This window comes from Peromyscus leucopus, chromosome 4, assembly GCF_004664715.2.
Source record: "Peromyscus leucopus breed LL Stock chromosome 4, UCI_PerLeu_2.1, whole genome shotgun sequence".
Classification (NCBI taxonomy): Eukaryota; Metazoa; Chordata; class Mammalia; order Rodentia; family Cricetidae; genus Peromyscus; species Peromyscus leucopus.
In genome coordinates this window covers 45,326,165-45,350,619 of record NC_051066.1, presented here as the reverse complement: position 1 = coordinate 45,350,619, position 24,455 = coordinate 45,326,165, and the positions used below count along the sequence as shown (strand labels likewise).

The following is a 24,455-nucleotide window of genomic DNA, read 5'->3' as shown; positions in this document are numbered from 1 at the left end:
ACTTGACCCGGGAATGATCACACTCATGGTCTGTAAATGTTAGGTTGCTTGTAACTTCAGCTGATTTTCCATAAGGTTTGATTCTTACATGACCTTTCTGTCATGGAGAAAGTTAACAAATAAGAATGTCACTGTCCGGTCTCAGTTCTATAGTTAGTTGAAATACTTAAAAAATTAAATGTGGAATTATCTACTAAATTTTCAAGGCAGTTTCAAGAAAATTCCACTTGGCCTTTAAAATCATCTTCAATAAAAGCAGACAATACTGGATGAGCAATTGAAACTTTACCAATGGCCGGTTATTTTCTTTGTGATCACATTTTTTTGACTTTTTCTCTGAGGACACTCGTAAGCCTGGTTCTGGAGATAAAATAAACATGTATAGATCATGTGTATATCATGTGTACATGCTGAATATAACTTACTAATAAGAGTTGGATAAGGTTACACTTTCTATAGCAACTTATAGAACATTATGCATAGAGAACATTATATAGCAACATATACCTTTTAACATTAATGATAATAAAAATGTAATCTATATTTTCTCAAGAAATTATCTCAATCAACTTGAAGGTTTATTTATAAAATAGATCTAATTATGCAAAACATGTATGTATCACTTGGATAGATATTGGATGATTTAAAGATGACATAGAAACATCTCAAAGATTCATCCATAGTTAATCCATTAAACATGCATGAACAAACCCCCAATAACAAAAATTTTTAAATATCATTTGAAAAAATTAATACTCTAAATTATTTTCTACCTCAAAATAACTTTTAAAGTATTCAAAAATGTATTCATCAAAATAATATTGCTCCTGTGTTCACATTTGTCTGTGAACTTGTTCCTTATGTTGAACATGTTTTTGATGCACTACTCTGACAAATGTTTAACATTCTGTTACATGAGTCTTCCTCATTTTGACTCTCTCTAGATTTATAGGGATTGGTTTTCCTGGAGGCTACCTAAATACCATATTCAGAGTTCATCTTACATTCTTACCACATGATATTATTGACATATGCCTAACACTTCTACTCATGGACTGGTTGGTACATATCTTTTCCCCCATTCATTCATTCATTCATTCATTCATTCATTCATTGAGATAGGATCTCCAGTAGTGGAAGAGGAGTGAAGAGAAAGCAGTGTTACAAAATGAAGATGAAAACTGGACAGACTTGAAGTAAAGCATCCAGAAATATTTAGAAATTTATGACATAAACATTAATTTGCACTATAGAGGAATTTTAAAGCACTAATCTGGATTCCTGAAGAACAGACTCTTGCTATCAACATGAACAATTAGCAAATTCGATGAGGACAACAGGATATCTGCCAGCCCTGGGCACTTTACGGATTACGTTCCCATAGTCAATGCTTCATGATTTATATTCCTATGGTTGATGCTAAGGGGCTCAGTCTAATGTTTTTTAGCATTTCTGTGTCTCATTTCTACTGAACCATGTGAGAACCCAGAGTGGGACTCAGGAAGCGGCTCCTTATAGAGGTTATGCTTAGGATGCAGGTAGAATGATTCTGAACCACTCAGAAAAAAAGAAAATAATAGAAAAACAATTATTTGAGAAAGCCAAGGTAAATAGAGTGGAAGAGAGGTTAATGGGGGTGGTTTTGGTCACATTGTTTTCTATACATGTATAAAATACTTGAAACTGACTTAAAAACAAGCAAATAAGGAAAAGTAAAAGTGAAGAAAATTTAAATGCAATTAACTCATTTTGAAGTTGTATGTTTGGATTTATACATTATATCTAATTATATAATATTTTATTTTGTGATCAGATATACATCTGATGACATCACTAAATTAACTGGAAAAAAAACTGAATTATTAATAAATGACCTACTGTCAGGATATGACTAAAATGGGCTTTCCTTTATTTATCTTTGAATAGAAATTATCTTGCTGTGTGTCAAAGCTAGTCCAGAACTCCTGGGCTCCAGGATCTGAGACTCTGGGTTGTGTCACAGTATCTGCATCTCTGGCATTTTATTTCTATTTCGACTGATGTTTTTCAGATTATCACGGATACCTGTACCGAATCCTGACACATTTATATATAGTTGTCTTAGACTATGTCCTCAATTGTACCCAGTCCCAGCATGTTTGAATTTTAGGAGCATCTGATAAGCCCCATGATTAACCTTGGTAAGGGCCTATGAGGGACAGATTCTAAACGGATAAATTTAAGGCATTAAAACAGAAAAGGAGAAAAAAATCTAAGTTGAAATCCATTTGTCAACATCTCATACATTTTTTCTGAAATATGGATGCCAATAAGGACACCAGCACTGGGGATGACAGATTTCCCCATCCTCTGCGGTCACATGGAATTGGGACAGGAACCCTGTGCACATTAACCTTACACCTACTTTGTTCCTAGTAATTAGAACTGGAGTGTTCACCTAACTTGGACGGTCTTGCCTCTGTCTTTTTCATTGCTTCACTTTGAGGAGTATCCTCCACTTCTATGGTAGGCTGGATGGATTAGGAAACAAGGCTGATTGTTAAAGTTATATATTTCACATAATATCTACTTAGTAATTTAAGATAAAAATCATAACAGTTGTTACCATTGAGCGTGTATCCTTCTCAGCGTTCCCTACAAAGCAACAGGAAATATGATCAAAATATAATCAAAAAAGCAAAGGTAACCAGCATTCAGGAAGAAACAGCAAAGAGCAGCATTCTAGTGCTCATATTTCCAAATTATATTTTGGTTTTAAATGATCAAAATCTAATAGGCACTTAGATTATTTTTTTCTAAAAAATATTGACTCCTCCATTGGCTTACAATGTCGTTAAAAACAGGATCAAATCTTGGTATCCCTCACCTTGGAATCTGTCTCCTGTGCTTTGGGTCACCCACTAACCTCTACACAGAGGCACATTAAACGCAGAGTGTCTGACTAGAAACAAGTGACATCTAGCCTGTGCGGTACCTCTTCAGGGCTGAAGCCACAAAAATCAACTCAGATAATTATTGTCAGCTTTTAGTTTCCTGTCCAGGTTCCCAAATGGAATCTGCAAGGCCTGTCCCAGAAACAAGAGAGCCCTGCAGGGTAAACCTTTTCCTGGGTGAAGGAAATTGTTCTAGTGAAGTTCTCCTGCTGTGACCACCAACTTTACCATGACAGCCCATCATCAGGGGAAGCTGATCCAGGAACTGAGGACAGGAACCTGACAGCAGGAGCTGAAGCAGAGGTCATGCAGGAACACTGCTTACTGCTTTCCTTGTGGTTTGCTCAGCCTGCTTTCTTAAACAACCCAGGACAACCTGCCCAAGAGTGGTGCCCTCACAGTGAGCTGGGCCCTCCCAAGTCAATCAGCAATCAAGAAAACGCCCTTGAAGACTTAGCTAAGGGCAATCGGATGGAGACTATTCCTCAACTGACATCATTCTTCACATGACATTCTAGAGTGTGTGTCCAGCTGACACAAATCCAGGCAGCACAGTAGTTATCCATGATGTCCGGGCTGTCTCTGGAACACAAGCCATCATCTCCTGAGAAGTGTCATGTGCCCTCAATCAACAAGGATTCTCTTCAGATCATCTTACAGAGTCAGAACTGGCACAGTGTCCATCTAGACCATGACTCCTGAGTTATACAACCTCTTCAGCCTGCCTCAATTCTGACATTATCTGTACTTAAATCTGTCCCAGGACCCTGAGGATAAGCCCTATACCTCTGGATTCCTTTATGTGGTCCTCTTTCCAATGTGTACATTTATGAATATTTCTATGATTTCTGGAAGCCTTGCTCCAGATGGATTTGATGACCTGGGATGAATGTGTGCTATGAAGAAATTGTGACCCCTTGTCCTTCAAACAAGTGGCCCCTGATAGCCTGGGCTGTTTTCATTTATACAGTTTCAGTGGTCTGCATGAAGAGTTTTACAATCAGTTTTTACTCCCTAAGTTTCTAGCACTGATTACATGTCCTTCTCCCTTAAGTTCTTGGAGTACTGGCACAGTTGTTAGAGATTAAGGCACTGTGGGTTTCTATGACTCTGCTTCATTCCCTGTTTCTAGAACTGTTTAAGTCCTGATATCATCTATTGAATCACATTTCTCAAAGACTCTTGTGGTTAAAATCATTCTTTCCAGAACGGTTATGCACATAAGTAATATTAAACTGCATGACCTACTGTGACTCGTTCAGGCCAGCAGCAGGGCTACCTTAGTGACAGCAAGAAGAGCAGGTAGCACACACGCTCCTGGGATCAAGCCCAGAATCATGCATCGAACTCGCCACAGGTTTTACCAAATGGGTCAGGGTCTCCAGGGCTTTGCCACAGGGAGAGCCGTCCATGCTATTTTCAGGCCTTGTTCCTCAAAGAAGTCACATGGCTCCCACCATCCGATTTTCACACTTACTGGGAACATTACTATTCCTTTTGGCATGGATAACTATGCTTGGCTCTTTGGGGCGACTGGAGGTTCTGCCCCGAAACTAGTTACAAGTAAGGGCAGCAACGGGACACTAAACACACTAACAGAAAGTAAGACTTGAATTCCTTTTTCTAAATTTGAATACTAAGTGTGGTTTTCCTCATGGCATCTCCACACATACATGTCATTCTACTTTGTCTCTGTTTACAGATGCCACCATCTCCTCGCTTGCACTTAACTGGCGCCACTTAGAAGTTCTGCCTTACTTAACAGTTATCATGAGAGTGTGGGCAGATATATTTTAGGAAAGGGTGAAAGCATGAAAGGAAGTAGTAACAGAGGGGAAGTCCTATATGACTCATGTGTCAGCCAATAACATGGAGGTGGTTAAAGATGTCATTATCAGCATGCCAGTGATGCCAGAGAAGTGGTCCAGAAGAGAAGGTCAAGGATTCAGATTTTGGCATAATCAGCCTTACACTGAATGATGAAAGCTTGGAATCTAGGCTATTAATGTTCCAAAGCATGCTTTTCCTTCACATTTTCAATGGTGATTTATCACTCTAAATGTGGTGATGATGGATGCGAAGTTCATAGGAATAATTAGAGCCAGGAGAGTTAATAGAAAACAGAATAACAAAATGAGGATGAAGCTGACCGAAATTGAAGTAAAGCTTCATGAAACATTTGATACAAATGTATCTATTTCCAATGCAGAGTGACTTTATTAACATTTTTAAAAGTGAACAAATGTGGTTTCCTGAAGAATTCAAATCTGGTCATTAATATTAAATACTTGTGCAGCTCACATAAGCCAGCTCAGCTGTCAAGGTGCTTCCTGTGAAGTCTGATATCCTGAGTTGCATCCCAGGAACTAACATACCAGAAGAAGATAACTTATTCTTATCCATTGTCCTTTGATCTCCACACATGTGCCACTGTATGCATGATCCTCTGCGAGCATGCACACACACACACACACACACACACACACACACACAAATGAACAATATGCAATTTTTAAAAACTAAGATGAGGTATGAGGGAACATGTGTAAACCATTTTCATTGCTGATTTTGTTGTGGGTTGCATTTTACTCCACAATGTTGAAGGAATGCATTCCCAGACTTTTCATTAAGTGTTCTACTTCTAATTTTCACTGAACTCATCAAGAACTAACAACAGCTAAAGGGTAGCCAGGTATAGATTGTATACTTGTGGTAGTTTGAAAGAAAATAGCCCCCAAAGGGAGTGGCACTATTAGGAGGTGTGGCCTTGTTGGAGTAGGTATGGTCTTGTTGGAGGAAGTGTGTCACTCTGGGGGGTGGGCTTTGAGAGCTCTGTTCTCAAGCTTCAGACAGTATGACAGTTAGTCAACTTCCTGCTGCCCTCTCGTCAAGACGTAGCCAGCCACCATGCCTGCCTGCATGCTGTCATGCTCCTGGTTATGATGATACTGGACCTCTGAAACTGTAAGCGAGCCACCCCAATTATATGTTTTCTCTATAAGAGTTGCAGTAGTCATAGTGTCTCTTCACAGCAATAAAAATCCTCAGACAATACTTAACATGCAAATGGGACTGAATTTAACATGGGCTCAGAAAAAAATAAAATAAAAAGAGTAGTTTGCATAGTCAGATGATGGGAGGCAGGATGAGGCAGAGAAGGATGCAAGTGTAATGAGGTGGGCATCATCAAAATTACATGAAATGGTTAAAAATTTTAAATCATTAAAAAATGATTAAAGAAAAAAAGGAAAATAAACATGACAATATGAAGTGTATTGGTTTGATTTTATACATTAAAACCAATTATATAATGCTATGTTTTATGATCAGATACATAGCTGATGAGATCACTAAATTAGCTAGTAAATAACTGGGAATCAGAAGACGTGGTATCCTGGTAGAATTAAAATGGATTTTTCTGTTGTTGTTTATAATAGAGGGTCTCTTGCTATATATCAAGGTTAACCCACAACTTCTATGTTCGGGGAATCTTTTGCCTGACTTCCCAAAATTTGGGACCACAGGCTGTATCACAGCACTTGAACCTCCAGCATTTGTCTTTCTTTCCTATTTTATTTTTTTTCAGGTTATCATGAAAGGTAATGCTTCTTGCTGGGATAGTCATACATAATTGTCATTAGGCTTTGTTCTCATTTGTTCCATACTGCAGGCAGTTTTAAACTTTGGGAAAACCTAAAAAGTCTTATGATTAACCTCTTTAAATGTCTATGAGATTCCAAACTGGTAAATGTAAAGTATTAAAACATGAAAGAGTAAAATTTAAGTCAAAACTTCTATTTGTCAGCATGTCTTACATGTACTAATGAAGACCTTTCTCTGAAATATTGATGCCTGAAACAACCATTTCGTTGGCTATGACAATGTACACCATCTCTTTGCAAATGGGTAGCATTAAGAATGGGAACATTAATATTTCACCTACTTCTTTTCAAATAACTTAAACTGGAAATTTTACCTGACTTTGATGGTTTTGCCTCTGTCTTTTCCACTTCTTCACTTTGAAGAGAATCTTTCACTTCTGAGGTAGGCCGAAAGGGCTTTGAAAGAGGGTAATTGTTAAGTGTTGAACATTTCATACAGTGTCTGTTTAGTAATTCAAGAAAATTATAAAAAGTCATTACCGTTGAGCAAGTGTCTTTCTTCATGATATCTACAAAGCAAAAGAAGATGCAATCAATCCATGTAGACAACAAAGGGGATCAGCATTCACAAAGACAGAAATGAGCAGAATTCTCCTGTCTGTGGTTCTAATCAAGTATTTTAATTTCGGTAACTCATCAGGAAACAATAGGTACTTAGAAACTGTGCTAAAAAGCACTAATACCCTACTTGGTCCTGCAATGCAAATGAAAATGTGAAAAATCCTCGACATCTCTCCATTTGAAATCTTTTCCTGTATCTTGTGTAACCTACCAACTTTGGCACACAGGCATATTAAACACTAAAGAACTGTCCTCCTAAATCATAGTGATGCCTAACCTATATCATTCCTCTTCAGGGTTGAACTCACAAAGACTAACTGAGACGACTTACCATCAACTTTTACAGTCTCTCATTCAAGTTTCTCAAATGGTACCTACAGACTCCTACTTATCCTGTGAAACCTTTTCCCTGGGGACAAAAGAGCCTTGCATGATTAACCTATTCCCTGAGAAAGGTAGTAATCCATGATGACAAGGCTGTCCCAGGAGCATGAGCAATCATGTCCTGAGAAGCAGCTTGTCCCCTCAACCAACAAGAACTCTCTTCAGATCACTTTACTGGTCAGAATTGGCACAGTGTCCTTCAGACACACCTTAACCATGACTTCTGAATTATGCACCCTTTTCAGCTTGCCTCAATTCTGACATTACTTGTACCTAAATCTGTGCTAGGACCCTGAAGGTGAGCTTGGTATTCTTTTATGTGTTCCTCTTCCCAATATGTGCATTGACTGCATATTTCTCTGATTTTCACACATACTGGAAATGTTAATATTCCCATTGGGATGAGTGGCTAAGTATAGTTCTTTGGGGCTGCTGGAACTTAGCTCTGAAACTAATTATAAGTAAGGACAGTGATAGGACAGAAGCACGTTAATAGAAAATATGAATATGCACTTTATCAGTTTTAAAGGTAATATATAAAGTAACGCATTTAGTCTTGACATTTCATGATACAGTCCTCTTGTTTTTCCCTTCACATTACCCTTCCCCATTCCTCTCAATCCTCCTCATGTTAATCCTTTCCCTCCTCCCATTAGCATGCCTCCTGCTTTTTCATGCCATGTGTGAGGAACACACAGTAAATAAAGTACATGGTTATGATTTAGGAAGTATGATTTTGTTCCCAATGGACATAAGGAATACAGAAATTATGCATATGTCAGGGTGAAATATGATCTCCATGAAGAAGAGCTGACTATGAGCCCAGGTAAATAAATCCCAATGCTGATTAGAGAATGTTACATCATATATACTTTTTACATCATATAATATTTGCTTACTAAATTCAGTACGCTCATTCCAATATTTCAGAAAAAAATCCATTTTTTAACAAATCCAATTTTAATGCAACAATCAGGCAATTTTAAAGTATTTTTTCTTTCTATATAATGATATATAAATTTCAAGGAAATTAAATAAAAATATTTTTTTAGATTAAAATTTTCATGTAAGTTTTTTTTAAAGGATTCTGATCTCCAAGCCCTTAGAAAACAAGTTAAGAAAAATACCAATTCTATTTACATTTAGTTTCAATTTTCCCAGTAATTCACTATCAGAACTCTTACCTAAATATGTTTGTCTCAGTTCGTCTTCATCATAGTCGATAAGTAGTGTTCTACTGTCATGGACCAAAAGAATGGTAAATCAATTTACTAGTTCGATGTTGATATGAGAACACTCACCTGTCACATTACACTCAGAGAAGTATTTCAGGCACTATCCATGATACTATCAGAACCTTTAAACATATGCTACAAACATGTGGATTCTGTATTTTATCAAGCTTATAACTGAACAAGAAAATAATGAAGCAGGAGGGTCATGAATCAAAAGCAATCCAACTCCATACATGAACCAAGTTTTCTCAGCATGATCGAAAGGATCTTGAACACAGAAGAAATCTTATATTTGTAGCCAATAGCTGCTTGTTCTTGGACATGTTATTTCTATTAGGCTTAATGTCTTCCTCTAAAAAAATAATGACTTTAACTGTTTTTGTATATCAGGCTGATATGACTAAATAAGGTAATATAAAGTATGCATGACAAATAGAAAAGCAACAAGATCATTTGTCTCTTTAGGCTGAACTGTTTTAGACTCCCAAACAATCCTCAACATGTATTTCCTTAAAATATATGATATTCTTATATTGGCCTTACCAAAAATCTTAAGACCTACTTCTGTTTTTACCTATTCTATTCTTCATCACACAGTTCAAAGAAAATCATCCATTTAACATTTTAAAATCTAAACAGCTAGTTAACAACAATGTGAAATTATTCATACCTCAAATGTATGGATTATATTTGGACTAAAGATGCAAAGTGCCTAGATAGTGAAGATAAAAGTCTAAAAATTCTGGGGCTAGTAAAATACTAGTATGGACTTGATATCAATATGCAGATGTCAAGTGAGTTTTTGCAATTTTCAATTCAACAATATGTCCATGTCCTCCCATATCCCACCATACCCAATGGCACCCAATGTCTTGGTGCCCCTGGTCTAAATGACTTCTGGCCTTTCAGTCCCCCAAATAACCAGATCACTCAATGCCCCCAGACTCACAAAGACTTCCAGTGACCTTAGATCCCCAAAATACTTTCAGGTCCCTCAAATTCCAATTCCCAATTCACTCAGGTGTCCAAGTGCCCCAGGGTCTACCAGGTCTCCAAATGTCCTTCACTCAGGTTTCTTGGTATCAACAAGTGGTCCATATTTCCCAGACCCCTGGCATATTCCAGCATCCTTAGGGTATCCATGGACTCCAAATATTCCACTTGTCCTATCTCTCTGGAAGTAAAAGGCGGGGCACACTATGTGGCAAAAGGCAACAGCAGCAGCTAGAAAATGGTAACACTCAACCTCCAGAGATCACATGGCCCTGGCACAAAGGATTAACATGCACTGGGAGCCGGTGTCCATGGAATTCTGGGAGTAGAAGTCCTTTTGCTGAGTACTTATGTGTTTCCTTCAGATGATGTTCTCCATAACTCCACAAGGCTCAACTCTGGGTTTCTTTTGGTGGGTATCATTATGTATTCTCAAAACTAGGTAAGGTTTTACAAAGTTTCTGCACCTATAGAGTTTGAAAAGTCCTAACCTAAGAGATAGTAATATAGTCCTTCAATAAAATACTTGCCTAAATCATGTTAAGTCCTGGGTTCAATTGGCAGCATCCACCCCCACCAAAATAAAAATCCAGAGACAAAGAATCCTGTGTCCATTGCTACTTCTAATTCATCTAGAGCTTTGATTAGTTTCTGGATGATAGGGTGGATTATGTCACTGCCAATCCAAGACAACCTAAACTAAATATATAAGATGGGGTATTAGTAATTACTTTGCATCTCCATTTAATGTTAGCAAGTAAATGTGAACACTTACACTTTGCTTTTACTTTCAACAGCATAACGTTTAGCTGTCCATCCAAAGGCATCTTGCTTAAAGGTATCGATACCTCTTTGAAGAAGAAGCTTGATGATAAGTTCTGACCCACACCTTACAGCATACATAAGGGTGCTTCTAAAAGAGCAGAGGTAGAGCCCGGCTGTTAGGTACTTTAATAAAGTTGTTAAACACCTCATTGAATATGTTTTACCAGTTTGAAATATTGTTTGTATATGTAGAACTGACCATCTGCTAACAGACATAAACATCTTGGGAGCTCAAATGTTCATCCTGTAAATTATCCCTCAGACAAATCAAGAAAAAATAAACAGAAAGCCTGTTTTCCCACTAAGGTAGAACAGTAGAATTTAGAACCCCATGTCCTCTCTTTCACAAATACTGAGGCTATTTCTCAAAGTAGGTGAATATTTAAGTAGAGAATTTTTTTGTCTCTTTTCTAGTCTGATATAATATATTGTAATTCATAAACTAAAGAGCAAAGGGGAAAAGCTTATTTGCGTGGTTAACATAATAATAGTATAATTATAAAATAAGTGATTCTAATAATAATGGTAGCAATGACGTTTGTAGCAGATGACCACGTGCTAGAACTACATAATACATAATACATACTATGTCCCAGCATAACCCTACTTTTTGAATCAGGAAGTAAATCTAGCAATGTGCAAAATTCCTGAGGTTGTACATTCAGGAAGTGTGGAGGCTGTAATTAAGTTCAGTCTTGTGTGAATATTGAGATTTTTTTTCTTGTCACCCAACTGTGATTTTTACTCATCCAAACTTATTCAATAAAAGTTTTTTGTTCTTTTGACCATGCCAAATAATAAAATTTCAAAATAAATTCAGAGGAAAAAAGTAGAGTACCATGTGGTAATAGGAATTAACAGTTACTGAGAGATAACCATACAATATTTTGCAAAGAAATTTAATGCAAAGAGCCATCCAACAGATTGCCATTTTTAAGGAAGCAGTATATGAGGAGCATGGGTGACAAATACTATTAAGACATTAAGAGTCACACTATTATTAAAAAATTGAAATTAACACCTTAAAAACAAATAAAATATGAGACCTGTTTAGCTAAATAAGTTGCCCAATGAATAAGTTGCAATACAGTCAATCAACATTATTTTGTATTATCAGGAGATATAGACCCTATTGTATGTTGTCTTTTTGTTGTTCACACTGAACACTTTCTTTTGTACCAAACTGATGGTCTAGGTTAAAGTTATCTCAGTAAGTAAACGTTACATTCTTCTTCCTATGTGTTTAATACTGTGGCTTGGGTGATAGTTACAGCACCAAACTCACTAACTTTATTGAAGTACAAGGACTTTTGTTTTTGTTTTTTGTTTTCAAGACAGGGTTTCTCTGTGTAGTTTTGGTGCAGGTCCCAGATCTCACTCTGCACACCAGGTTAGCCTCAAACTCACAGAGATTCGCCTGCCTCTGCCTCCTAAGTGCTGGGATTAAAGGTGTGTGCCACCACCTGGCTAAGGTACAAAGACTTTTTTACCTTCCCAGAAAGTCACATGTTTTTGTGTTGGCTCCCTTGTTGATTAAGAATTCTGCCATCTTCTCCTTGTTTTGTTTCAGAGCAAGCAAAAGTGGTGTGATCTTGTTCTGTCGAAACAAAATCAGTGATGAATTGAAATTAATAAATTCCTTGAGCACATAATCATAAATGCCAACAATAAATGACTGGCCATTTCTTCCTCAACCCACTGACTTCCACGTGGGCTCCCCCTTTTCCGTGAAATCCCCCTACGCAGAGTGAGCACATATATTCACTCCCAAATCCATGGCAAACGTTTCCTATTGCCACAGATTTTTGCTTTTGTCAAAACATGCATACTGGTGTTTTGGGGCCATGTGATTGTTCCTGTTTAAAAAGCTTCTTGATTCTGTATCTTTATTTCAACAACCCACAACAAAGACCACAACAGCAAAAACTTTATGTATTGTTGCTTGCAAATAAGCTAAACTTCCTAGTCTATATTTTCTTTCTCTCTGCATTACAAAGAAAGATCTCTTTTCCAGACATTTCATGACCCAACAAAAAGACTGCATGACTACCTGTCCGGGAATGTGACAAAAAGAAGAAGAAGAGGGGGAGTAGTAGTAGTAGTAGTACAGGTCCTCCATCAGGGAAATCCCTTTATTTTTTATAACTTCTACTCTTTTGAAGTTGCCTTTTATGGCAGACATTAGCATTTAAGGATGTAAAGTTCAAGGGACACAGTGTTGAGAATTTTGAGATGCAACAGACATTTCATGCAATTGCAGAAAAACTTAATTCCCTTTTATATGTGGTACCAGATCCGGGACACCAATATCGGCATTTCAGAAAATGGGCTCTCACTTAAATGAACAGGCTTTGAAAGAACTTTGCTTGCTCTTATTATAAAATGAGGTCTTATTTAACTGTAGAGAGCTCAGTAGGAAATTTCATTCTCAATTATGATAATATTCTCAGGCCTGGTGTGGTGGTGCATACCTTTAGTCCCAGCACGTGGGAGGCAGAGACAGGCAGGTCTCCATGAGTTCAAGGCCATTCTGGTCTGGATAGTGAGTTCCAAAATGATGATGAGGATGATAATGATGACAATGATGATGTTCTCATGACTCGGAAGCACAACTACTTTTGGGTTTTTTTTTGGTGGCGGGGCAGGGGGAGGATTGTTACAGTTGATTTTTGCCTTTTGAAACAGAATTTCACTATGTATCCCAGGCTAGCTTCTTGGGCTCATGGTTCTCCTCTGTTAATCTCCTAAGTGTTATGATGCTAGGATTTGTGACACCATGCCTTTTTCAAATGCTTTTTTAAATCTGGTTTCATTTTAATTACTACTTCAAGCTGTTTTTGAGAAAAAAGACAATGGTTTTATCAATAATAATTCTAACACTGATCTATACATATTTCTTTTATATTGAGGAAAGCCAGTAGATCACCTTCCTTGGTACAAAATTATGGTGATATTTTATTTGTATTAAAATGTTATTTGTATGTTAATAAATAAAGTTGCCTGGGGTCAGAGCTATTAGCAAGCCATAGGAAAGCAGGGCAGTGGTGGTGTACGCTTGTAATCCCAGCACTTGGTAGGCAGAGCTAGGTAAGTCTCTGTGTGTTCAGGGATACAGCCAGTATTGGACACATGCCTTTAATCTCAATATCAACCATAGAAAACCTGGAGGTCTATACAGACAGGCCGTGATGAAATAAACCAAATAAAAAAATTAAAAACTTATGTGGAAAAAATCTCTGACTTGTTTTGGAAAGGAAAATTGAGACTTCGTCAATTAGCAAGAATAGACCCAGCAGAAATTGTCGTACCTTTAACTAAGGAGGACATTGAAAAATTATGGATAGAAAGTGAACCTTGGCAAAAAGCTTGCAGTAATTTTTTGGGAGAAATTAACAGCAAATATCCCAAAAAGCAATAGAATTGATCTTATAAAGAGAGCTGATTGGATCGTGCCTCGAATTGTACGGGAAAAACCCATATCTGGAGTTCGTACATTTTATACAGATGCCAACAAACAAGGAAAGGCAGGTTACAAATCAGAAAATTTAGGTAAAGTGCTTCAAAGTCCTTATAATTCAGTTCAAAAATCAGAATTGTATGCTATTCTGTTGGTATTAATGGATTTTTCAGAACCTCTCAACATAGTAACTGACTCTCAGTATGCTGAAAGAGTGGTATTACATATTGAGACTGCAGAATTTATCCCTGATGCTTCAGAATTAACTTCACTATTCACTCAATTACAAGATACAATCAGGAAAAGGAGTCATCCTTTATATATAACTCATATCCGATCCCATACTGGTCTGCCAGGCCCTCTAGCACAAGGCAATGATGAGATTGATAAATTATTGATAGGAAATGTACTGGAGGCCTCAGAATTTCATAAAAAACATCATGTCAATAGTAAAGGTTTAAAAAAGGATTTTTCTGTAACCTGGCAACAAGCCAAAGAAATAGTAAAGAAATGTCCTACTTGTTCCTTCTACAATCAAATGCCATTACCATCAGGATGTAACCCAAAGGGCACTCAGAGGAATGAAATCTGGCATATGGACGTGTTTCACTTTGCAGAATTTGGAAAATTGAAATATGTACACCACACCATCGATACTTATTCAGGATTGCAATTGGCAACTGCTTTGAGTTCTGAAAAAGCTGATTCTGTAATCACTCATTTGCTAGAAGTTATGGCCATCATGGGTATACCTGCACAAATTAAAACTGACAATGCTCCATCATATGTCTCTGTTAAAATGAAACAGTTTTTTTTGCTTATTATAATATAAACCATATTACAGGTCTACCACATAATCCTACAGGTCAAGCAGTTATAGAAAGATCAAACAGAACTCTAAAGGATATGCCAAATAAACAGAAAGGGGTAACAAAACCCCCCAGAAATAGACTACATAATGCTCTATTAACTTTGAATTTTCTCAGTGCTAATGAGAAAGGAACAACAGCTGCAGAGAGACATTGGATAATAGAAAAAACTACAGAATTAAACCAGCCTATATACTTTAAGGATGTGCTAACCTCAGAATGGAAACCAGGATATATGTTACATAGGGGATGAGGTTTTGCTTTTATTTCTACAGGAGAAGATAAGCTGTGGGTACCATCAAAATTGATAAAGGTTCGATTTGAACAAGAGAGACCTCTTAATTAGAGGAGATGATAGTTCATCAACCAGACTGAACATCCAATTTAAACTAACTTATACCAATAACACATGCCTTTTCATTTAATCAGATAATAACTTGCCAAAAAGGAACATCCCAAAAAAACCATGGGGAAAAGTTTTTGTTTTTGTCTTTTAAGAGAAGGTTAAGGAATTTGAAGAACACTGGACAAATGAGACAATTGAAGAAAAGGGACAAATCGTCTATTCTAAGAAACAGAGTGAAATGGCCTATGGGTATATCATCTAAAAAATTTTATATCTTCCTAAATGTTTGTTTCTGCTTTTCTCTAAAGATTTAACACTATTGGTCTTCTAATAGTCCCAGTTCAATTAAAATCTAAAGCTGACTTTGGAGTTGGAGAATGGCTCTCTCCTTCTTTAAACTCAAGCATGTTGTTAAAAGGAAAATGCAAGCTCCCTGTATCATGCCAGAATAAAAGAGCCATCTTCTGTTATGGGACAGGAGAAAAGCCACATTAATTAAGGGACTATTCTATTACTAATCTCAACTCTTTGATTCTATTCTGATTCTTTAAACTTTTCTTAAAGTATGAATTTTATATTAAAATTTACAAGATATATATATATATATATGTATATATATATATACACATTTTAAACTTTGTTAAGAAAAAATGGTCATATAGAGTACTAACTAATTCTAAAAAGAAAAAGGGCTTCAATTAGCTGCATATATATGTCTTTTTGTTCGAGTCTCTTATCAGTTTTCTGCAGGAATTCACGGCCAGGCCTAATATCAACTGAAGTCTCCAGGAAGAAGATGGGGCCCCACGTAGACAATAATAACATCACTAAGCTGACAAACATCATCTACAGATCAGCTTTGAACTACAAAATGCTCAGAGCAATTTTGAGAGAGCTAGCTGAGATGATCCAGTATCAAAGACTACTTGAATAAGGATTTGAGATATACCCTGAACTTTGGCATTATACACAGACTGGATAATGAAGGATATAGTTACCTTTCCTAGAATTTGACAATTAACCTAAAATTTTTCTTTTCAGGATAAAGATACCTTCGTCCATACCCAGCAGGAAGCAATTTCAAGAATACAACGCCCACATTCTCAAAGAGGTGGTGTAGGGTGGGTGGATTTTTTGTTTTGTTTTATTTTTTGTTTTATTTATTTATTTATTTATTTTTTGGTCTTTTAATGGGTTTTGGGTCTGGGATAATTTTCATGGATTAGGGGGGTTGGTTACAAATTGTTGTCAAGGGTTAGGAAAAGGGCTAAGCAAAGGAGATTAGATTTGAGGTTCTTGTTTTAAAAGAAAGAAAGAGAGAGAGAGAGAGAGAGAGAGAGAGAGAGAGAGAGAGAGAGAGAGAAAGAAAGAAAGAAAGAAAGAAAGAAAGAAAGAAAGAAAGAAAGGAAGGAAAGATGTAAATACTTTACATTGGATTGGATTGTTTTATATTGTATACAAATTATATATATTGAAATTGATATTGTTAGAAAATGCTATATGTATATTTCTAATTGTACTTATACTGTTCATTTAACAATGTAATGCAGTTTTCTGATCCTTGAATGTTGTTATTACCAACTATTAGGATATAAAGAAATGAAAGTTAGTGGTTAAACATTATAATAGAACTTGTAGTCATATTAGGTATGTTTTCAAGATTGAATAGATATATTTTAGATAGACAGGTTATCTTCAAACCCTTCAGAGATCTACAGAATATGGCATTTAAAATGTTTTAATAACTTAGAAAAATTTTCTTTTTTATCATGACTATGAGACATGTCGGCTCCTGGCAGTACTAGTCTACTTCAGAGAAAATATGGGCATTGAAAAAACTGCAATTGGAGTTAACTTTCATTGTGGCAAAAGTTAGCCACTGGACAACCTAGTATCCTTGAATCAACTGCTGACAAACAGGACAGACAGGACACGAAACAAAGGACTACTGATTCTTGCCAAGACAAGTGTGGTTATGGCTTTATCAAAAGGCATCTTCTGAGGCCAGGACAGTATGGCACCATCCCTGAACTGGCCTTCACAATCCGGAAAAGGTACAGTGCCCTTTTCTTAGAAGGCAGCTGAACAGGCAGTGGGCCGATGGCTTCTGATGTGCAATGGAACAGCTGCTGAAACAGTTGTTCTTGAAGAGTAATTAAGCTCATGCCTCTCAATAGTAGAATGGCATTTAATAGAGGGATGTGGAGAAGAATGGGATGCTGAGATGAAGCCACATGCACACATAGCCAAGAAGAATGGACAGCTGAATTCAAAAAACATCAACAATTTCCAGAATTTAAAAACCTGAATCATAACATGATACTAATGGAATTCAGGTGTTTCTGGTATATAGACTGCTCTCACCCAATGTGAAATTGAACTGTTGACCTTGTGTACATCCTACTTCACAAGAGTCTGTCAGATACTCTAAGCCTATAGGCTGAAGATGATGCCCCAACACTGCAGAGAAACCTCAGATGACTGTCCAAGCAGCTGGCTTTTTCCTTCAACTCACAATTTTTTGGAAGTTGCTTGCATGTACTTCCTGTTTTTATTTTTGTTAGCTAATATTATTTCCTTCTTGGGTCTCTGAGGGAGTTGAAGATTAATTAGTTATAGTTGAAGATTAATTAGGATAGAAAGTGAATTAGATACAATAGGATAGATAATGGAATTATTTTCTCTGAATTTGTCAAATACAAATGAACTAGACATTGTTTAGGTATTTATTACTTGTATATATTGTATATAGTTATTGTACTTTTGTATGTAGTTTTCCTTATGTTAGTTATAAGCTTTTTCCTTTATTCTTTTTATTAAGATAGAAAAGGGGAAATATGATATTTTATTTGTATTAAAATGTTATTTGTATGTTAATAAATAAAGTTGCCTGGGGTCAGAGCTATTAGCCAGCCATAGGAAAGCAGGGCAGTGGTGGTGTACGCTTGTAATCCCAGCACTTGGTAGGCAGAGCCAGGTAAGTCTCTGTGTGTTCAGGGATACAACCAGTATTGGATACACATGCCTTTAATCTCAATACCAATCATAGAAAACCTGGAGGTCTATACAGACAGGCCATGACGAGTTGGTCATGTGGTTGGGCTTACAACCAATGAGAAGGCAGAACAGAAACACTATAAAAAGACAGACACACAGGAAGTAGCTCTGGTATGGAGAGGTAGGACCACCGCAGAAGGAAGGGTAAGGTTTTAGCTCTTAGCTCTGACCTCTTGGCTTTCTTCTTTGCATTGGTTCTGTGTTTCTTATTTAATAAGACGGTTGGTTACATCTACACAAAATGATACAATTTTGTCTGCAGTTGCCATAACCTTTTAGAGTTAACTACAGTTAACCTAATAGTACATACAGGCATTTCGATGTGAATATGTTTAAGACAGAGATAAAGTTTTGGGTTTTGTTTTTGTTCTTTTTGTTTTTGGGTTTTGTTGTTGTTGTTGTTTGTTTGTTTCTTTGGCTTTGTTTTTTTTTTTGTTTTGTTTTGTTTTGTTTTTTGAGACAGGGTTTCTCTGTGTAGATTTAGAGCCTTTCCTGGAACTCACTCTAGCCCAGGCTGGCCTCGAAATCACAGAGATCCACCTGCCTCTGCCTTCCAAATGCTGTGTTTAAAGGCATGTGCCACCCTCCCAACCCCCCCTTCCCACCCCCAGCTTGAGATAAAGTTTTAAAATAACAACTTCTAACTTATAAAATTCAATCCCTTTTCTAAGGGAGTAACAGGAAAAAAAAATAGGCCATACCCTATAAATTGTTTGGAAGTTTAAAATCTCTATCACAAAATACCATAAAGCAACTGTTCATGCAAACACGCATTTGAGTAGATGATATCTGGTGATCTGAAGGGGTCCCTAGCAAACTGGAGCACTTGTGGGCCTCAGACAGTAGGGACACCTTCATCACAGGTGACAGACAATAAAATGAGTGCTAAGCAGTCTGGCCTTGGTTACTTAAGAGCAACTTGAAACCCACATTTCTTTAAGATCTCCTTAGGCTAGAGAGATACTCAGTGGTTAGGAGCACTGTCTGCTCTTGCAGAAGACCTGTGTCCCAGTCCCAGCGTCCACACGGTGGCTCACAGCCATCTGTAATTCATTTCAGAGGATCTGATACCCACTTCTGGCCTCTATGGGTACTGTGTGCATGTTGTACATTTTACATGCCTGCAGGCAAAACACCCCCACACAACTATTTTTTTTTTTAAGTAAAATAAAATTTTAAAAAAAAGGATCTCGTGGAGTTGAACTGTGGATCAGCTCCTGGAGGACACTGTTTATATTGGACTCCATTGAGTTCTGAGCCCTTTGAGAAAACAAAACAAAACAAAACAAAAAAACCTTAATTGTGGGTGTGGTTCACATTTTGTGTGCAAAAATGCAAAATTCTTTTCTAGGAACTGAAGAACCGAAAGAAACATTTTTTTTTTAGCTTTGATTTTATTTATTCTTTGTGTCTTGCACATCATGCATTTCAATCTCATTCATTTCCCATCCCTTCATGCCTGCCCTCTGCCCTTGCAACTTCCCCCTACAAAATAAAATAAAATAAAATTTAAGACAAAAAAATAAAGAAAGAAAAGAAAACAGGAAAAATCTCACCATGGAAGCTGTAGTGTGACACAGTGAGTCACACAGTAAACCCTTTTGTCCATGTATCTTTTCTTGCAAGTGTTCATTACAAAGAGTCATTGGTCTGGTTCGAGGCCTCTGGTTTCTACTACACTAATCGATACTGGGCCCTCACTGGGACGCCTCTTGGATATCCTGTTATTGGATAGCCTGTGTCATAGAGATCCTGCAGCTTTGGGTCTGCAGGTCAGGTCATTTCACATGCTCCAGCAGATCACAGATGGGGTAGATGTTGAAGTGGACCAACTCGTAACCCTGGTTCTGGGTCTGGGTCGTTGCAGGGTTGGTCAGCCTACCAGCTCTCCCCTGTCCTCAGCACCAGGGTGAAGCTCTCCAGTATTGCTCTGACTAGCTCACCCCTCACAGCAATGAGCAAGGGGCGGGGCCAGTTCTCCTGCTTTCCTGCCCTCGGTTTTGGTTGACTCCTCCACACCTACACCTTCAGGGCCAACTCTACTGTTACCCAGGCCAGGCTCAGAGTGCTACAGCTGGTGAGGGGCAGGGATGCTCTGCCATGCTTAGGACCTCAGAACCAGCTCTCCCACCTGCTACAGGCAGCAAGGGGCAAGGCGGGGGAGGGGGCGGGGCATTTCTGACTGGCCCACACCACATATGGTAGATGAAAAGCAGGGCCAGATCTCCCAAGATTAAGTTCTTAGGGACAGCTCACCACCACCCCCATCTCCCCACCTACCCCCCACCTCTATCAATAAGGTCAGTTCTATAGTGCTGCAGAGGTGAGGTGCAGGGTCCACTTTCCCAAGTGCTGCAGCTGGTAAGATGGGGGATCAGCTCCCTTGCCCACCACAGGTGACTGGGACAAGTGAGGAGGGCACTCCCACCATCACATGGAGGAAACATTTTTAAATGCTTATGCCTGGGTCTTATTAGATATGCCCATTCAGACGTTAGAGGTAACCATCTGAATCGGCATATCTCATAAGATCTAATAATGTCTAAAAACAGGTGTATTTTCAAATCTCCCTCCAGATGATTGTGCTGCACATATTTATTTATTTATTTTGCCTGGGGAAGCAGAAGAGCATCGTTTCTACTTTTTCTCTCACAGGTAGACCAGTTTTCTTTATCATTTCAGGATTTGGCCAAAAGAGAGAAAGAGACAAACACTGCCTTTGCTGAAAACTCTGTTTCACTTGCAAGATATGGGCAGAAGTAGCAATAGAAATTTCAAAATACAACTGGATTATGCAAAAATGCAGCATAAAAATCTCCCAAGTCCCAGTAAAGCATTGTAGATTTCAGAGTAGACTTTAGGCCCTTATCAAAGTGGCAATTTCTGTCCAACAAGGGTCATTTCACGGTGAATCACTTCTTTTTCCCGTTTTTGTTTTCTGTGTAATTGCTACCTATTCATTGACAGTCTGATTTTTTCAGAGTTCTACTAAAATTCACCTCTGGGCACACTTGTTAACTAGTAATGTTCCCTAATTAGGAATTATTATCACCAAACTGAAGAGCACAGAATAAATATAAAGTGAATCATTTTTCAAAAAAAATCAAGATTTCTTCATATTCTTCCCTCAATTATCAAATTCCCACATTTATATGAGTATTTCTCTTCAACTTCCCTTTCTAGTTTCCCTTCTTTGGCTTTACCATTCACAGCTTGATCACATGACATAACTTGTCTGCAGCATCCAGATGCCCATTTATCAGAAAACACTTCTTTCTCATTTAAGATAAAGTTGCTATCAAAGGCAAACGTGTTGGGTGTCATTTCTAACTAACCAAAGAAAAGCTTTTGTCAGACTTAGAAACAGGCAAATCAGAACTTTAGCAGATCCGTTGTTTTGATAAACATTTGTCAGAAATGCATTCCAGAAAGCTGCACTGTGCAATACTTCCTAAAAGTACCAATAGTTAAAGTGGTATCTTCAATGGTTGGGTTATTTCAAAAAAACATTTCCATTAGAGGACTAGAGCTTTGAAAAGACAGAAAACTGACGCTACGTACACATGGCTGTGAAAATCTGTGTGTTTCAAGTGCGTTCGAATTAAAGGTGGGTGGTGTATACCTCGTTTACTGCTTCAATGCTGGCCCTGTATTCAAGTAGCTTTGCGGCTGTTTTGACATCCCCGTTGTAGACAGCGTAGTGCAGAGCGGTGTTGCCACGACAGTCGATAATATCTGGATCAGCACCATACTTCAGCAGAATGACAAGACATTCTGTCTGTCTGCATTGTGCAGCCTGTGGATGTAACACCAACACACAGAATGTTAAGGAACTCCAGATCAGCAATTCCACAGGCTTCCATAGTTAGTTACATTTAAATGATGTAAGCTTTATTTTTTTAATGTAAAAATGTATTTCAAATTCATATCATCTGAAACTGATGGCAGTAACATACCTTAATTAGAGGTGTGGCATCTTTAATGTCCTTTGGACTAATCTCACAGCTGTTCTCCACCAGGAAAGCCACCACCTCTGGGTGGCCATAGACACAGGCAAAATGCAGGGCAGTTCTGTGGGTGCGAAAGGGATTTTTATGAACTTAAAGAATATTTTCTCAAAACTTACACATGCAGTTATAATCACCGATAGCATTTAAGGCCTCTGCATTTTAAAATTTGATTTTCTTCTGAAGAAAAGCCATTATACTGCCTCTTAGTGCAAGGATCAGACAATTTCACTGGAGTCAATATTCCCTGATGTGGGTTGTTTCTGTGTTTTAGGATATAGATTCTTCCTGTTGACCAGCCTGGAGCCAGGGTCAAGGCACCCTGCTGGGACCCTTCTGAACAAAGTACCATATGTGTCAGGGAGCACTCGGCTTCAGATACCACAGCCCTGATGATTGAGAACTGGTAGGACCTGGGCACCGCTCATGGAACCTGCTCCTCTTAGGGCACCAATGCAGAAGAACCTGAAGAGAGAGCAGTGTGATGGAACACTGGGGACCCATGCATCTGCCTAGGAAGGATTGGGAAAATGAAGTGACCCAAAGGTGGGACAAAATTGAAAAGTCAAGAGGAGGTTAGTGATTTGAAAGCTGTCAAAGATGTCAGTGAGCCTTACGGTGTGATAGAAATCACTGGAGTTAACTCTGGTGGGAAAACCAAGACTCGTCATCAAATCCTATTATAAATACATAGTGGCTTATAAGGACAACACCAAATGACCCTTCAGGAGTGTTTAAAGTTGTGAGGGAGGAGCTCTAAGTACAGAAAACCATGAAGTGAACATGGTACCCACAACTAAAGGAGAGGAAATAAGTGAATACATAGGAGAAAGCAAACCGTCTTCTCTTATAAGTTCTTTCAGGAAACAATGTACCTTCCTGAACACATGGATACATAGGAATACACTGACATAGTATCAACTTTTGCTTATAAAAAGAAAACCTCTTAGGTGGGAAGTTGATACACACTAGAAATTTCTGTTACTCAGTTTTCCACAATGCGTATGACATTATGTTTTTCCCCCCAATGGATACACGAAAGCTGTATTATACAACTTTGTTGAAATCCTTGAAAAGGCCAGTCAGTGCTCTAGACGGAGAACTGTGAAGGATGTGAAGCACTACTTGATTTGTTTCTCTGTTAACGAGGACCAGTTGGGTGGTTCACCCTTCTCAGATGTGCATCCTAAGATTAATGACAGATGCTTCTCTTGTCTCCCCTCAGACAGGAAGCTGGCCTTCTCCCCAGTCACCGTGCCTCGCTCCAAGGTACCCACCCGTCGTCCACTCTCCCCCCGCCCCCGTCCCACTGTTACCTGTACTTCCAATCTATTTGTTCCAGGACAAAAACTCCCCGTTTGACGAAGCTCTTCACGGTGTCTATGTCGCCCATGCTCGCAGCCTTGTGGATAGGATAATAAGGGGCATAGCTGGTGTGGTATTTGGGCGGCTGACAGCCTCTCTCATCCTGGTTCCCAAAGCCCATGAAGATCTTATCCAGGCCATCACAGAATCCCAGGGGCGTCCTTTCCTTTTTGGGGAAGAATATCTCCATGGTAAATGTTGTGTGCTTCACAGGCCCCTTCTTTCCCGCTAAGCTTCTCCTGCATCCCCAACCCAAAATAAGAGACTATGCCAAGACGGCCTCTCCCAAACCCAGAACCAAGGTTTATAGTAAGCCAGCTCCTAAATGTTTGAATATGGAAGGAAACTCAGAGCCAAGTCTTGCCACAATGTCTCAGTAGGGAAGCTCTGTGCTGGCTTAGTAGCAGACTCAGTTGGCAACGTGGTCGCCAAGCAACGCTGGTAAACACACAAGCAAGCTGGTGTCCAGGCTCGTGCCAGGTATGGGCGCACATTCTCTTTGGAGAGCTGTCCAGTATGTTAGCAGGGAAGGTGCTCAATGCGCATGTGCAGAAACCGATACTCAAAAATCAGCCAGAAAGTCCACTTAACGTTGCCTCAAATGAGGTTCTAAACCGCCCCCCCCCCATCACCTCCATGCAGATCTAGGGGCAGTCAAAGAAGTTTTCTTTTCCATTTAGTTTCGAGGAATATTTTATTTTCTTTCCTGGTTTCTTCCGCGACCTACTCCTCATTCAGTAATGAGTTGTTTAATCTCTGAG

The 24,455-nt window shown here is 38.4% G+C and overlaps 2 protein-coding genes across 2 annotated transcripts in view; both read right to left on the bottom strand.

Annotated features, from left to right (window-relative positions):
- The window catches only part of LOC114701824, a 30,468-nt gene extending 27,963 nt beyond the window's left edge, over nucleotides 1–2,505 (bottom strand). The window contains exons 1-2 of the mRNA XM_028882026.2: nucleotides 2,438–2,505; nucleotides 290–360 (exon numbers count right to left, since the gene is read on the bottom strand). Coding sequence (XP_028737859.2) covers nucleotides 290–360; nucleotides 2,438–2,471 — 105 coding nt within the window. The 5' untranslated portion in view covers nucleotides 2,472–2,505. The remainder of the gene's footprint in view (nucleotides 1–289; nucleotides 361–2,437) is intronic.
- A 31-nt stretch (nucleotides 2,506–2,536) lies between these two features.
- Nucleotides 2,537–24,139, bottom strand: LOC119087844 (ankyrin repeat domain-containing protein 7-like). Its single transcript, XM_037204851.1, has 9 exons — nucleotides 23,646–24,139; nucleotides 22,279–22,393; nucleotides 21,945–22,118; nucleotides 12,084–12,190; nucleotides 10,544–10,681; nucleotides 8,725–8,777; nucleotides 7,076–7,104; nucleotides 6,910–6,991; nucleotides 2,537–2,634 (listed from the first exon to the last, which is right to left on the bottom strand). The coding sequence occupies exons 1-9, from the start codon at nucleotides 23,882–23,884 to the stop codon at nucleotides 2,570–2,572; spliced, it is 1,002 nt and encodes a 333-aa protein (XP_037060746.1). The 5' UTR covers nucleotides 23,885–24,139; the 3' UTR covers nucleotides 2,537–2,569.
- Nucleotides 24,140–24,455: the final 316 nt, after the last annotated feature.